This window comes from Bufo bufo, chromosome 9, assembly GCF_905171765.1.
Source record: "Bufo bufo chromosome 9, aBufBuf1.1, whole genome shotgun sequence".
Classification (NCBI taxonomy): domain Eukaryota; kingdom Metazoa; phylum Chordata; class Amphibia; order Anura; family Bufonidae; genus Bufo; species Bufo bufo.
The window spans coordinates 17,045,481-17,057,901 of NC_053397.1; the positions used below are offsets into that span (position 1 = coordinate 17,045,481).

The 12,421-nt window shown below is 46.2% G+C and overlaps 1 protein-coding gene across 1 annotated transcript in view; it reads left to right on the forward strand.

Moving 5' to 3' along the window:
* CELSR3 (cadherin EGF LAG seven-pass G-type receptor 3) overlaps nucleotides 1-12,421 on the forward strand; it is a 106,647-nt gene that overhangs the window by 49,733 nt on the left and 44,493 nt on the right. Inside the window, exon 4 of the mRNA XM_040408714.1 lies at nucleotides 5,212-5,434. Coding sequence (XP_040264648.1) covers nucleotides 5,212-5,434 — 223 coding nt within the window. The remainder of the gene's footprint in view (nucleotides 1-5,211; nucleotides 5,435-12,421) is intronic.

The window sequence follows — 12,421 nt, forward strand, 5'->3', positions numbered from 1 at the left end:
TATTTTAGTAGTTATATTCTTGTACATAGGAGGCAGTATTATAGTAGTTATATTCTTGTCCATGGGAGGCAGTATTATAGTAGTTATATTCTTGTACATAGGGGGCAATATTATAGTAGTTATATTCTTGTACATAGGAGCAGTATTATAGTAGTTATATTCTTGTACATAGGAGCAGTATTATAGTAGTTATATTCTTGTACATAGGAGCTGTATTATAGTGGTTATATTCTTCTACATAGGAGCAGTATTATAGTAGTTATATTCTTGTACATAGGAGGCAGTATTAGGCCCCTTTCACACGGGCAAGTTTTCTGCGTGGGTGCAATGCGTGAGGTGAACGCATTGCACCCTCACTGAATCTGGACCCATTCATTTCTATGGGGCTCTGCAGATGAGCGGTGATTTTCATGCATCACTTGTGCGTTTTCCACGTTGGCCCCATAGAAGTGAATGGGGCTGCGTGAAAATCGCAAGCATCCGCAATCAAGTGCGGATGCGGTGCCATTTTCATGCACGGTTGCTAGGAGACGATCGGGGTGGAGACCCGATCATTATTATTTTACCTTATAACATGGTTATAAATGAAAATAATGGCATTATTAATACAGAATGCTTAGTATAATAGGGCTGGAGGGGTTAAAAAATAAAATAATTTAACTCACCTTAAGTGCTCAGCCCGGCTTCTCTTCTTTCTTCTTCTTTGCTGTGCACAGGAAAAGGACCTGTGGTGACGTCACTACGCTCATCACATGGTCCGTCACATGACCCATCACCATGGTAAAAAAAGATCATGTGATGGACCATGTGATGAGCGCAGTGACATCATCAAAGGTCCTATTCCTCAAAGAAGAAGACAGAAGAGATTCCGGCTGCGCGAACAAGTGGATTAAGGTGAGTTAAATTATAATAATTTTTTTTTAACCCCTCCAGCCCTATTGTACTATGCATTCTGTATCTGTATTAAGAATGCTTTTATTTTCCCTTATAACCAGGGAAAATAATACAGTCTACACAACACCTAACCCAAACCCGAACTTCTGTGAATTTCTGTGAAGAAGTTCGGGTTTGGGTACAAAACATGCCGATTTTTCTCACGCGCGCGCAAAACGCATTTTCCCGCGACGCACCCGCATCTTATCAGGGCCAAAAACATGACGCCCGTGTGAAAGAGGCCTTAAAGTAGTTATATTCTTGTTTATAGAAGGCTGTATTAGGAGCAGTATTATAGTAGTTTAGACTATTAGGCCCCTTGCAGACGAGCGTGTCCGGATTAGGTCCGGATGCGTCCCAGGTGCATTGCGGCAAACCCGCGCGAGTAGGTACCCAATTTCAGTCAGTTTTGACTGCGATTGCATTCCGTTGTTCAGTTTTTATCGCGCGGGTGCAATGTGTTTTGCACGCGCGTGATAAAAAACTGAATGTGGTACCCAGACCCGAACTTCTTCACAGAAGTTCAGGTTTGGGTTCGGTGTTGTGTAGATTGTATTATTTTCCCTTTATAACATGGTTATAAGGGGAAATAATAGCATTCTTTAATACAGAATGCTTAGTACAAGGTCAATTGAGGGTTAAAAATAATAATAATAATTAACTCACCTCCTCCAATTGATCGCGTAGCTGCCAGTCTCCTGTTCTTTCTTCAGGTCCTTTAGCCGGCAGCTCATGATTAAAGAAGTAAAAGGAGACCGGCTGCTACGCGATCAAGAGGGGTAGGTGAGTAAATTTTCATTTATTTTTTTAACCCTCAATTAACCTTCTACTAAGCATTCTGTATTAAAGAATGCTATTATTTTCCCTTATAACCATGTTATAAGGGAAAATAATACAGTGAATAGACTGTCATCTTAGCAACCATGCGTGAAAATTGCACCGCATCCGCACTTGCTTGCGATTTTCACGCAGCCCCATTCACTTCTATGGGGCCTGCGTTGCGTGAAAAACGCACAATATAGAGCATGCTGCGATTTTCACGCAACGCACAAGTGATGCGTGAAACTCACCGCTCATCTGCACAGCCCCATAGAAATGAACGGGTCCGGATTCAGTGCGGGTGCTACGCGTTCACCTCACGCATCGCACCCGCGCGGAAAACTCGCCCGTGTGAAAGGGGCCTTAGGTTTTTTGTGCTGAAACAAGCTTGCAGGGAAATTGCTGATTTGCATATCCTCTTTACAGACTAATCGCTTTCATTGTTCCAGCTGCCTTTGTAATATTTAACGTTCTGAACAGAACTTTATGAGTCTAGACAATTTCATCTCATAAATAAACCAAGGTGCCGACAACCACATTTGCCCTGATCCGATGAGTGTTCTAGTGTTGTTTCTTGATCTAAGGGCTCGTTGAATTGCAGCAATACTTATTCTCATTGAGACCATGGATTGAGAGCCGCCATGTAAATGCAATGTCTTGACTTTGTTCTTATATCACCGTCCCGCGCACTGTAAGCTTTGTTCATCCTGATCTCCCTGGCTCATGTGCGTACTGACACTTTTACAGGCAGGGCCTTTTACAAAAGGTATATAACCCGGCTCTCAAGAATAATTTTTTATGCCATACACCATGGGTAAAAATAATTTGTGCGACAACCCCTATGGGCAGAGTCATGGCGGGCCTTAGTGTTTGTCTTTTTGGTCTTTTTGTTATTTTAGAGGGAAATGCTTTACGGTATAGATGGCGACGTGTGCGCTACTGAATGCTGTATTATAAATGACATTGCGCTAGTTTACGAGTTTGAAAAGCAAAAAGGGAACACGGGGAAATGAATTCCAATGAATGGAGCACATTCAGAGGAAGAATTATCTCCGTGGGGTTAGTTAAAGGCCAATTGCATATTTCCTGCTAAAATTTGTAATTGCTATTGTCAGGCGCTGCTATGTTCTGGAGTCCTGGCTTCCTGCCCTACGACCGGCCTCCCTTTTTTTTTTTTTGTTATAAATGATGGTATTTCCTAACTTAATGAACCCGGAGGCAGAAATGTGAGCTGTGAACAGAAAATCGCAGCAGTAACACTGATGATACATACTAAGGTAATTGCATAAGTATCAATTCCCCAATGCAGTTACCCCATGTGTGATCTGACGGATTGTGATAATAGGGCAGAAGTGAGGGAATCAAAATGTTAATTGTTGGTCTGAAATAGAGACTGCTGGTGTGACTGCTGGTGTGACTGCTGGTGTGACAGTCTGTGTATAGTCTATGGGGGCAAGGGGAAGGGGTGACACCAACACGCCACTCCGCCAGGTTCAGTGGTTAGCACTGGTGCGCTGGGGTCTTCTGCATGGAGTTTGTATGTTCTCCCCGTGTTTGCGTGGGTTTCCTCCGGGTTCTCCGGTTTCCTTCCACACTCCAGAGACAGACTGATAGGGACCTTAGATTGTGAGCTCCTGGGGACAGAGCGATGATAATGTCTGTAAACTAAATTGTTACCCGAGGGGAGAGAAGGTCTAGCTGTGACTCTGATCCTGAACAGGGCACGCTCTGGTGCCCTGATACATTGTAGCGAAATCGTGCCGATTTGTGCGGCTAATGTATTTAAAGGGGTTCTCCAGGAATAAAGACTTTTCCTTTAATGCCCACAGCCTGCCTTCATATATAGAAAATTCATGCTTAAACCTTCTCCCTGCCACTCTAGGCCTCTGTGCTGTCTCCCGCATGTCCATGTTCCGGTCCCCAGACATCAGGCGGGGCGTGGGTATGGTCAGATGCTGTGCTGCAGCCAATCACTGGCTTCAGCGGTGATGTGCCACTTGTGGGCATGTCACCGCAGAAGGCATTTATTGGCTGCAGTGGTGCACCGCCAGATGTAAACAGTCCAGGAACTGGAACATGGGCTTAGGGGGGCGGCAGGGAGTGTGCAAGTGTGAATCTTCTATTTATGGGGGCTGGCTGCAGGCATTAAAGGAAAAGTATTTATTCCTGGAGAACCCCTTTAAGCTTGTAGAGATTGTCTAGATTGGTTGCAGTCTGATCCACCTCTCATTTCTGAGCAGGGCTGGCTCTGTAGGATTTTTTATTTATTTTTTAGCCTCTTGATGTAAGCAAGAATGTTGCATTCACTGACAGCCAGCAGAGATTTTGAAAACGGGGAAGAATTGAAGTACAAAGTGTGTTAGAAAGTTGCCGAGCGTTTTACCATACAGTGACGTGCCGCCGGAAAACCCCTTTAAGGTACACAAGCCAAAATTGGAGTGAATATAATAAAGTCGCTAACCTCCTTGCTGATGGTTTCCAGGATAAAGAGCCAATGCTAATGGCTGAAGACGTATAGTTAAATGAAAGTAAAGTATTCTACAACCTCTTTGTTCTCCAAGTTTGAACAGGAAAGCAAAGTCTCCTTGAAGGAGAGGGGCTTCCGATCCATACCATCTGTCACTGGCATCAAAGACGCAGGCTTCCTCCTTCTGTGCTACCCTCAAAGGGCACATTAACGCTCTGCTCACTGCGCCGACTCTGTATGGTTTTGCTGTGTAAGCGTTGGCTACTTTTTGCTCCAGCAACTAAGGGGTTAATGGCAAAGCTTCGCAAGATGGCTCTTGCCAGGAGCCGTACATGCCGCCGTATGCCCAAGAAATGGCCTCCTATGGGACCCGAAAGCGGTGCCAGCTCGGCCTGAAGCGGAGAGTAGATCTTATATATGTGGCCTGTAGAGACTGCATCCATCACTACTACCCCGAGGCGGAAACAAGCATCTGTGCCGGACGTCTGGGCGGGCGCTGCCGCACTTTATGCCGTCAGTGGGAAGAAACTTTTTGAAAAATAATAATCTGGGAGGAGAATAAGGCAAATTTTAGCGTAACCACCTATAGGTGGCACTAGAGAGACAGTTTTAATACAGCATATGGGCCTGTCTGGCAGCTTGGATGATGAGACTTCAGATCCCGTCAGCCGGTGACTCAGTGTTACTGAGTACAGAGCCTTTTTTTCTTTTTTTTTTTAACTAAATGATGTCATATTTATTAAACAACCAGTTTGTGTTTATGTTGAGAAAACAGTGGGTTTCATTTTACTCTATTCCCGCACAGAATGTAGCCCATACTTCTGAGGTGCCTTTGATTTCAGGTTAATTACAGGGGTATTTTATGGGCGCACTTGCAGTTTTGGCCACAAGATGGCAGCACTACTGTCTCCAAATAATAGTCCATCCACCTTCATGGACTGCAGCAGTGAGGACTGAGATAAACCTCCTCCTTTCTCTCTCTCTTCCTGCAGGTGACAACTGTGAAGTGGACAGCAGCTCAGGACGCTGTGTGCCCGGCGTCTGCAGGAATGGGGGGACATGCACTAACTTGGCAGAAGGAGGCTTCACATGCCAGTGTCCATCTGGAGGCTTCGAGAAGCCATACTGCGAATTGTCAACACGTTCCTTCCCTCCGAAGTCATTTGTCATGTTCCGAGGACTCCGGCAGAGATTCCATATGAGCCTGTCACTGTCGTAAGTGCAACCGCCTGTCTGGGGTGACAAGGAAAAGGCCACCCAGCAATGTCAGAAGAGATGTCTATAGATGTCTAATATCTATCTATCTATCTATCTAATATCTATCTATCTATCTATTATCTATCCATCCCATATCTATCTATCTATCTATCCCATATCTCTATCTATCTATCTAATATCTATCTATCTATCTATTATCTATCTATCTATCTATCATATATATCTATATATCTATCTATCATCTATTATCTATCTATCTATCTCATATCTATCTATCCATTATCTATCCATTATCTATCTATTATCTATCTATCTATCTATCTATCTATCCATTATCTATCTATATATCTATCTATCTAATATCTAATATCTATCTATCCATCCCATATCTATTTTATCTATCTATCTATCTATCTATCTATCATCTATCTATCTAATATCTATCTTCTTTCCTGTATTTTTGCTGCCCCCATATTATCCTCCTCTTAGCCGCTGTAGAGCATCTACTCATTAGATTAGAATTGATTGATGATGTCATTAGGAGCCCCTCCTCCCACCAATTAGGTCATAGCGCACTCTTCCTATATGTTTGGAGCATTACCTCATCTGAGACCATGAGTCAGAGGGGTCATTTCTTTATGAAGAGGTTTCCAGATTGTGTTTAATTGATATTTTGAAAAAATATGTTGTGTTTTTTTAATTATTATTTTTAAATAATCACAATAGCAATCTATCTATCTCATATCTATCTATCTATCTATCTATCTATCTATCTATCTATCTATCTCATATCTATCTATCTTCTATCTATCTATCTATCTATCTTGTATCTATCTATCTATCTTCTATCTATCTATGTATCTATCTATCTATCTATCTATCCCATATCTATCTATCCCATATCTATCTATCTATCTATCTATCTATCTATCTATCTCTTCTAGATCAGGGATCAGCAACCTCCTGCACTCCAGCTGTTTGTAGACTACAACTCCCAGAATCCTTTTTTCACTTCTATGGGAGTTACAAGAACAGGGCAGCATGCATGCTGGGAGTTGTGGTTTCACAGCAGCTGGAGTGCCGAAGGTTGCCAATCCCTGTTGTAGACTTTCTGGATTATCAAATGACAGGCTAAGGCCTCATGCACACGGCCGTTGTTTTGGTCCGCATCTAAGCTGCAGTTTTTGCGGCTCGGATGCGGACCCATTCACTTCAATAGGACCGCAAAAGATGCGGACAGCACTCTGTGTACTGTCCGCATCCGTTGCTCCGTTCCATGGTCCGCAAAAAAAATATAACATGTCCTATTCTTGTCCACGCTTTGCGGACAAGAATAGGCAGTTATATTAAAGGCTGTCCATGCCATTCCGCAAATTGCGGAACGCACACAGACGCCATCCGTGTTTTGCGTATCCGCGGTTTTGCGAACCGCAAAACACACAACGGTCGTGTGCATGAGGCCTAAGGGCTCGTTCACACGAACGTGTGATGCCGGTTGCCGTATTGCGGACCGGGCACCGTTCCGTGGCCATTCCGCATCACGGATACGGACCCATTCATTTCAATGGGTCTGCAAATCCAGGGATGCGTAACGGAAGAACGGAACAGAGTGCTTTCTGGGGTTCCATTCCGTGCTTCCACACCGCAAAAAGATAGAACTTGCTCTATATTTTTGCGGAACGGAAGGATTGCAGACCCATTCAAGTGATTGGGTTTGCGATCCCCATGCGCCTGCCCCACGGACGGTGCCCGTGCATTGCGGACCGCAATTTGCGGTCCACAGCACGAGCCCGTGTGAGGCCCGTGGCCATTCCGCATCCGCATTTCAATGGGTCCGCAAATCCGGAGATGCGGAACGGAATACTATGGAAGCACTAAGGGCTCTTTCACACGAACGTGTGAAGCCCGTGCTGTGGACCGCAAAGCACGGGCACCGTCCATGGAGCAGGCGCATGGGGATCGCAGACCAAGTTCTATCTTTTTGTGGTGCGGAAGCACGGAACGGAACCCCAGAAAGCACTCTGTAGTGTTCCGTTCCGCATCTCCGGATTTGCGGACCCCTTGAAATGAATGGGTCCGCATCCGAGATGCGGAATAGCCACGGAACGGTGCCCGTGTATTGCGGATCCGCAAGTGCGGTCCGCAATACGGCAACTGGCATCACACGTGAACGTGAACGAGTCCTAAAGGAGCGGTTTTCTTATTCCAGGGAGTGGAAGCTCGCATGGGATATCATTTTCTGACATCTGACAGTCATCCGGCAATGCTAAATAGAATTTCATTCAGGCCTCATGCACACGGCCGTGGCCGTATTGCGACCCGCGAACAGCAGGTCCGCATTACACGGGGACTGGCCGTGTGCTTCCCGCATTACGAATGTGGACCCATTCACTTGAATGGGTCCTCATTCAGGAAGGTCCGGTTGGAAACGGAGGCACCGAACCCCGCGGAGTACTTCCATGGGGTTTCTGTCCTTGACTCTGCACTGCAAAAAAGTAGTGCATGCACTACTTTTTTGCGGTGCGGACCGTCGGATACGGAACGAGGAGCCCATTCAAGTGAATGGGTCGGCGATCCGCATGCGGCAGCTCTACGGTCAGTGCCTGTGCATTGCGGACCGCAATTTATGGTCCGCAGCATGGGTCCGGCCAGCACACGCTCCTGTGCATGAGGCCTCAGGCTGAAATATTCATGGGCTCCTCATGCCGGTAATTGTGAGTGAATCATTTTAATTGTGACCATCAGTCGGTGGCTTTCCCCTGGAGATTGATCCCTCCTGATGTTGTTAGCGTGATTCATTTACGGGGCAGGATATCGATCGGCGCTCACTATTCCCTCTGTCGTACATAATATCCGTCCTTACTTTAAATGGACAGAAATCTCATGGCGTTTTTAAGATTGTTTGTCAGGAAATTATAAAACATATTTTCTGGCATTCCTCCCACCCATAGGAAATGGGAAATACAAGAACAAGGCAGCGAAAGGGCCCCCATTGCAGTGCCAGACATGGTGCCCTCACAGTGACCTTAAAACCGTCCCACCCAGTGTGCTAAGTCACATCCAGAGCAGCATCACAAGCATAGCCAAGGTGTTCCCCATAATGACTGCCACATTGCCCCACAACCAGAGTGTCCTTATATAATATCCACAGTGCCCCATGATAGCCATACCCAGAGTGCCCTCATAATGATAGCCACAGTGCCACCCCAACAAAGTCAACCAGCGTTCCCCATGATTATAGCTACAGTGCCCCTATAGGTTATATCCAGAGTGCCCTCATAATGATAACTAATGTTCCCCTATAGTATACTATAGCTACATCCAGAAAGCTCTTATAATGATAGCTGCAGTGCCCCCTTAATAGCTACATCCATAGTGTCCTCATAATGATAGCTACAGTGCCCCCAAATAGTTACATCCATAGTGCCCTCATAATGATATCTACAGTACCCCTATAAGTTACATCCATAGTGCCCTCATAATGATATCTACAGTACCCCTATAAGTTACATCCAGAGTGCCCTCATAACGATAGCTACAGTGCCCCCTAATAGTTGTATCCAGAGTGCCCTCATAATTATGGCCACAGTGCCCCCTAATAGTTATATTAAGAGTGCGCTCATAAAGATAGCTAAGTGCCCCCATAATAGCCACATCCAGAATGCTTCATAAAAACAGCTAAGTGCCCCCGTAATATCTATATCCAGAGTGCCCTCATAATGATGGCTAAAATTCCCCCTTGACATTTTGTCCTTCATTTTTTTTCCATAACGTTAGCCATGGTGCCCCTACATCAAGAGTGCCCTATTAGTGACTACCACAGTTCCCCCGTGTCAGAGACAACCATTGTTCCCCATAAGGAGAGCCATATTGCCAACACATCCAGTGCCCCTGTAGTGATAGACACTATGCATACTTGACAAAGCTAAACACGGATCCCAATTACAGCCACAGTACCCTATTTCGTCCATAGCGCCCCCATAATGATAGCCGCATTCCTTCTTGACAGAACCAAACAAGGTTCCCCATAATGATAGCCACAGTGCCCGATAATAATAACCAGACCACCCTGTAACGATTCCATCCAAAGTGCCCTCATAATGTCTGCACAGTGTTGTGGTGGCCCCACACAAGGACCCCTATTCATCTCGACCACCACCACAATGACACTTCTTCCCTGACATTTTCCACAGTGAAGATAATGCGGAGAAATCTTGGCCTGGCTCATGGCACTACAGTCTCCCCATAGACTGGCAGTGCCCCCAGCGCTGCAGAGTGGCGGCTGATTATTTTATACGGGTTATAAATGCTGCATATTTCAGTCCATAGAGTAATTAGTCTCTTCTGTCTTTTATTACTTTTGCCACATTTTATTAGATGTGATTATCCAGGAGGATGTTTTATATGAGCTTCAGAGTCTGCGGATGTAATCTCCTGCCCTAAAGAGGTCACGTCTAATAATGTCTCTCCCGGGGGCGTCCCGATGCCAGTAAAATGTAACGGGATCAATTACACCGCCACTAACAGGTGCGACGCACCGTAAAAGAGTGGCCATTCCGGAGCTTATACATCACGGGAGCAACCAGGGCTGGGACCCCTGTCCTCATGGGCCCCTAGCAGCCGCATGGTATGTACACCCTTGGCACAGACATTAGATGGAGGATTGCACGGACGAGCATTGTCAGGGTTGGGAGAGAATGGAGCTCCCGTCATCTGACGGCCTCTCCACTCCCTGATGTTCTGAAACTACAACTCCCAGAATCCTCCTTTCACTTCTGAGAGAGTTACAAGAACAGCCAAGTAAGGCCTCATGCACACGACCGTTGTTTTGGTCCGCATCCGAGCCGCAGTATTTGCGGCTAGGATGTGGACCCATTCACTTTAATGGGGCCGCAAAAGATGCGGACAGCGCTCCGTGTGCTGTCCGCATCCGTTGCTCCGTTCCGTGGTCCGCAATTTTTTTTTAACCTGTCCTATTCTTATCCGTTTTGCAGACAAGAATAGGCAGTTATATTAATGGCTGTCCGTGTCGTTCCGCAATTTGCTGGGAGTTGCAGCTGGAGTGCCCTGACTTAGGGTCCATTCACACGTCCGTAATTTGGGTCCGCATTTGTTCCGCAATTTGCGGAGCCATTCACTTTCAATGGGGCTGGAACGGATGCAAATCCACATTTCCTGGATCTGCATCCGCATTTTCGGGATCCGCATCCGTTTTTTCAGGATCCATTTTTTCGAGATCTGCAATTTCGTTCCTGAAAAAAATAGAACATGTCCTATTCTTGTCTGCAATTGCGGACCAGAAAAGGCATTTTCTATTATAGTGTCTGTGATGTGCGGATCCACAAATTGCGGATTGCACATTGCAGGTGTCCGTGTTTTGCGGATCCGCAAAACACTTACGGACGTGTGAATGGACCCTTAGAGCGTGCTTTGATATATTTGCACGGTGGTCAGTACAAGGGATCACGCCATTGTTGCAGGTACTGTGAGCGCATCTTAAAGGATCGTTTGAGGAACTGACTCTTCACCTCTGTGTCCAGCTTGAAGGGTTGTTCCCCTGCGATGGTATATCTCTAGGCTATGTAATCACGTTATGATCTGTAGGGGTCCGATCCTAAAAAATGAAGGGGACTGATTTAGTGCTACATTCCCCCTGTACAGCAGTGCCCCAGCCATATGGCTTCACTCAATCAAATGGTCATACCCCTTTAAAAGGTTCGTCCACATTGGACAATCCCTCGACGGTAAGGTAATCACACGACTCCTGCTACAGCGATCAATCTGTAGGAGAGCCTGGCAGCAAGTGTTCACTTTCCCAGCAGCGCCACCACTGGTCAGTTAAAGCACTACATGGTACCCATTGAAATCTGTAGAATGTCCATGTGATACACTAACATGCCAGGTCCTCCAGTGTGAGAGATGCTGTTTGTGAACCACTTCTATTAATTCAGAAATCCCTATGGGTATGTGCACATGTGGCAGACGCACAGTGGATTTTCCACCGGGAAAGTGTACGTGGAAGCAAAAATTTCGTCCCCGCCCCCGCCTGCCATTGGCTGCTCCCCCCCGACACCGGATGTTTTCATCCGTGGACAGGGAGAAGCAGCGCAAGGAGCGGGGAGACAGGTAGGTATATTCAGTGTGGGGGGGCCTGGCGTATGGGGGGGCTTTTTAGGACTGGATAACCCCTTTAAGGCTGCAAGCTGTGACCCAACCAGAACCCATACCTGCACATATAACCAGATTTTTAAGTTACCTTGCAATCCATTCGTCTAGCTCCTGTGTGAGCCTGCAGCACGCTGAGAGTATCAAAACTACAATCCCCACCATCCCTAGCTTTCCTGCTGTGAGTGTTGATCTTTATTGACTGACTGCCTGATATTACAGTCCGGTCACGTCCCCTATCACCGCACACTAAGGCTACTTTCACACTCATGTTTTGGGCAGATCCGTCATGGATCTGCAAAAACGGATCCGTTACAATAATACAACCGCATGCATCCGTCATGAACGGATCCGTTTGTATTATCTGTAACATAGCCAAGACGGATCCGTCATGAACTCCATTGAAAGTCAGTGGGAGACGGATCCGTTTTCTATTGTGCCAGATTGTGTCCGTCAAAATGGATCCGTCCCCATTGACTTACATTGTGTGCCAGGACGGATCTGTTTGGCTCCGCTTCGTCAGGCGGACAGCAAAACGCTGCAGGCGGCCTCCAGAGCGGAATGGAGACGGATCGGAGGCAAACTGATGCATTCTGAGCGGATCCTTTTCCATTCAGAATGCATTAGGGCAAAACTGACCCGTTTTGGACGCTTGTGAGAGCCCATGATCTCACAAACGGAAAGCCAAAATGTGAGTGTGAAAGTAGCCTAACACGCCCTTTGTTTCACAAGACATTTAGCAGCAGGCATGCCCAACCTGCGGCCCTCCAGCTGTTGCAAAACTACAACTCCCAGCATGCCCGAACAGCCTACAGCAGG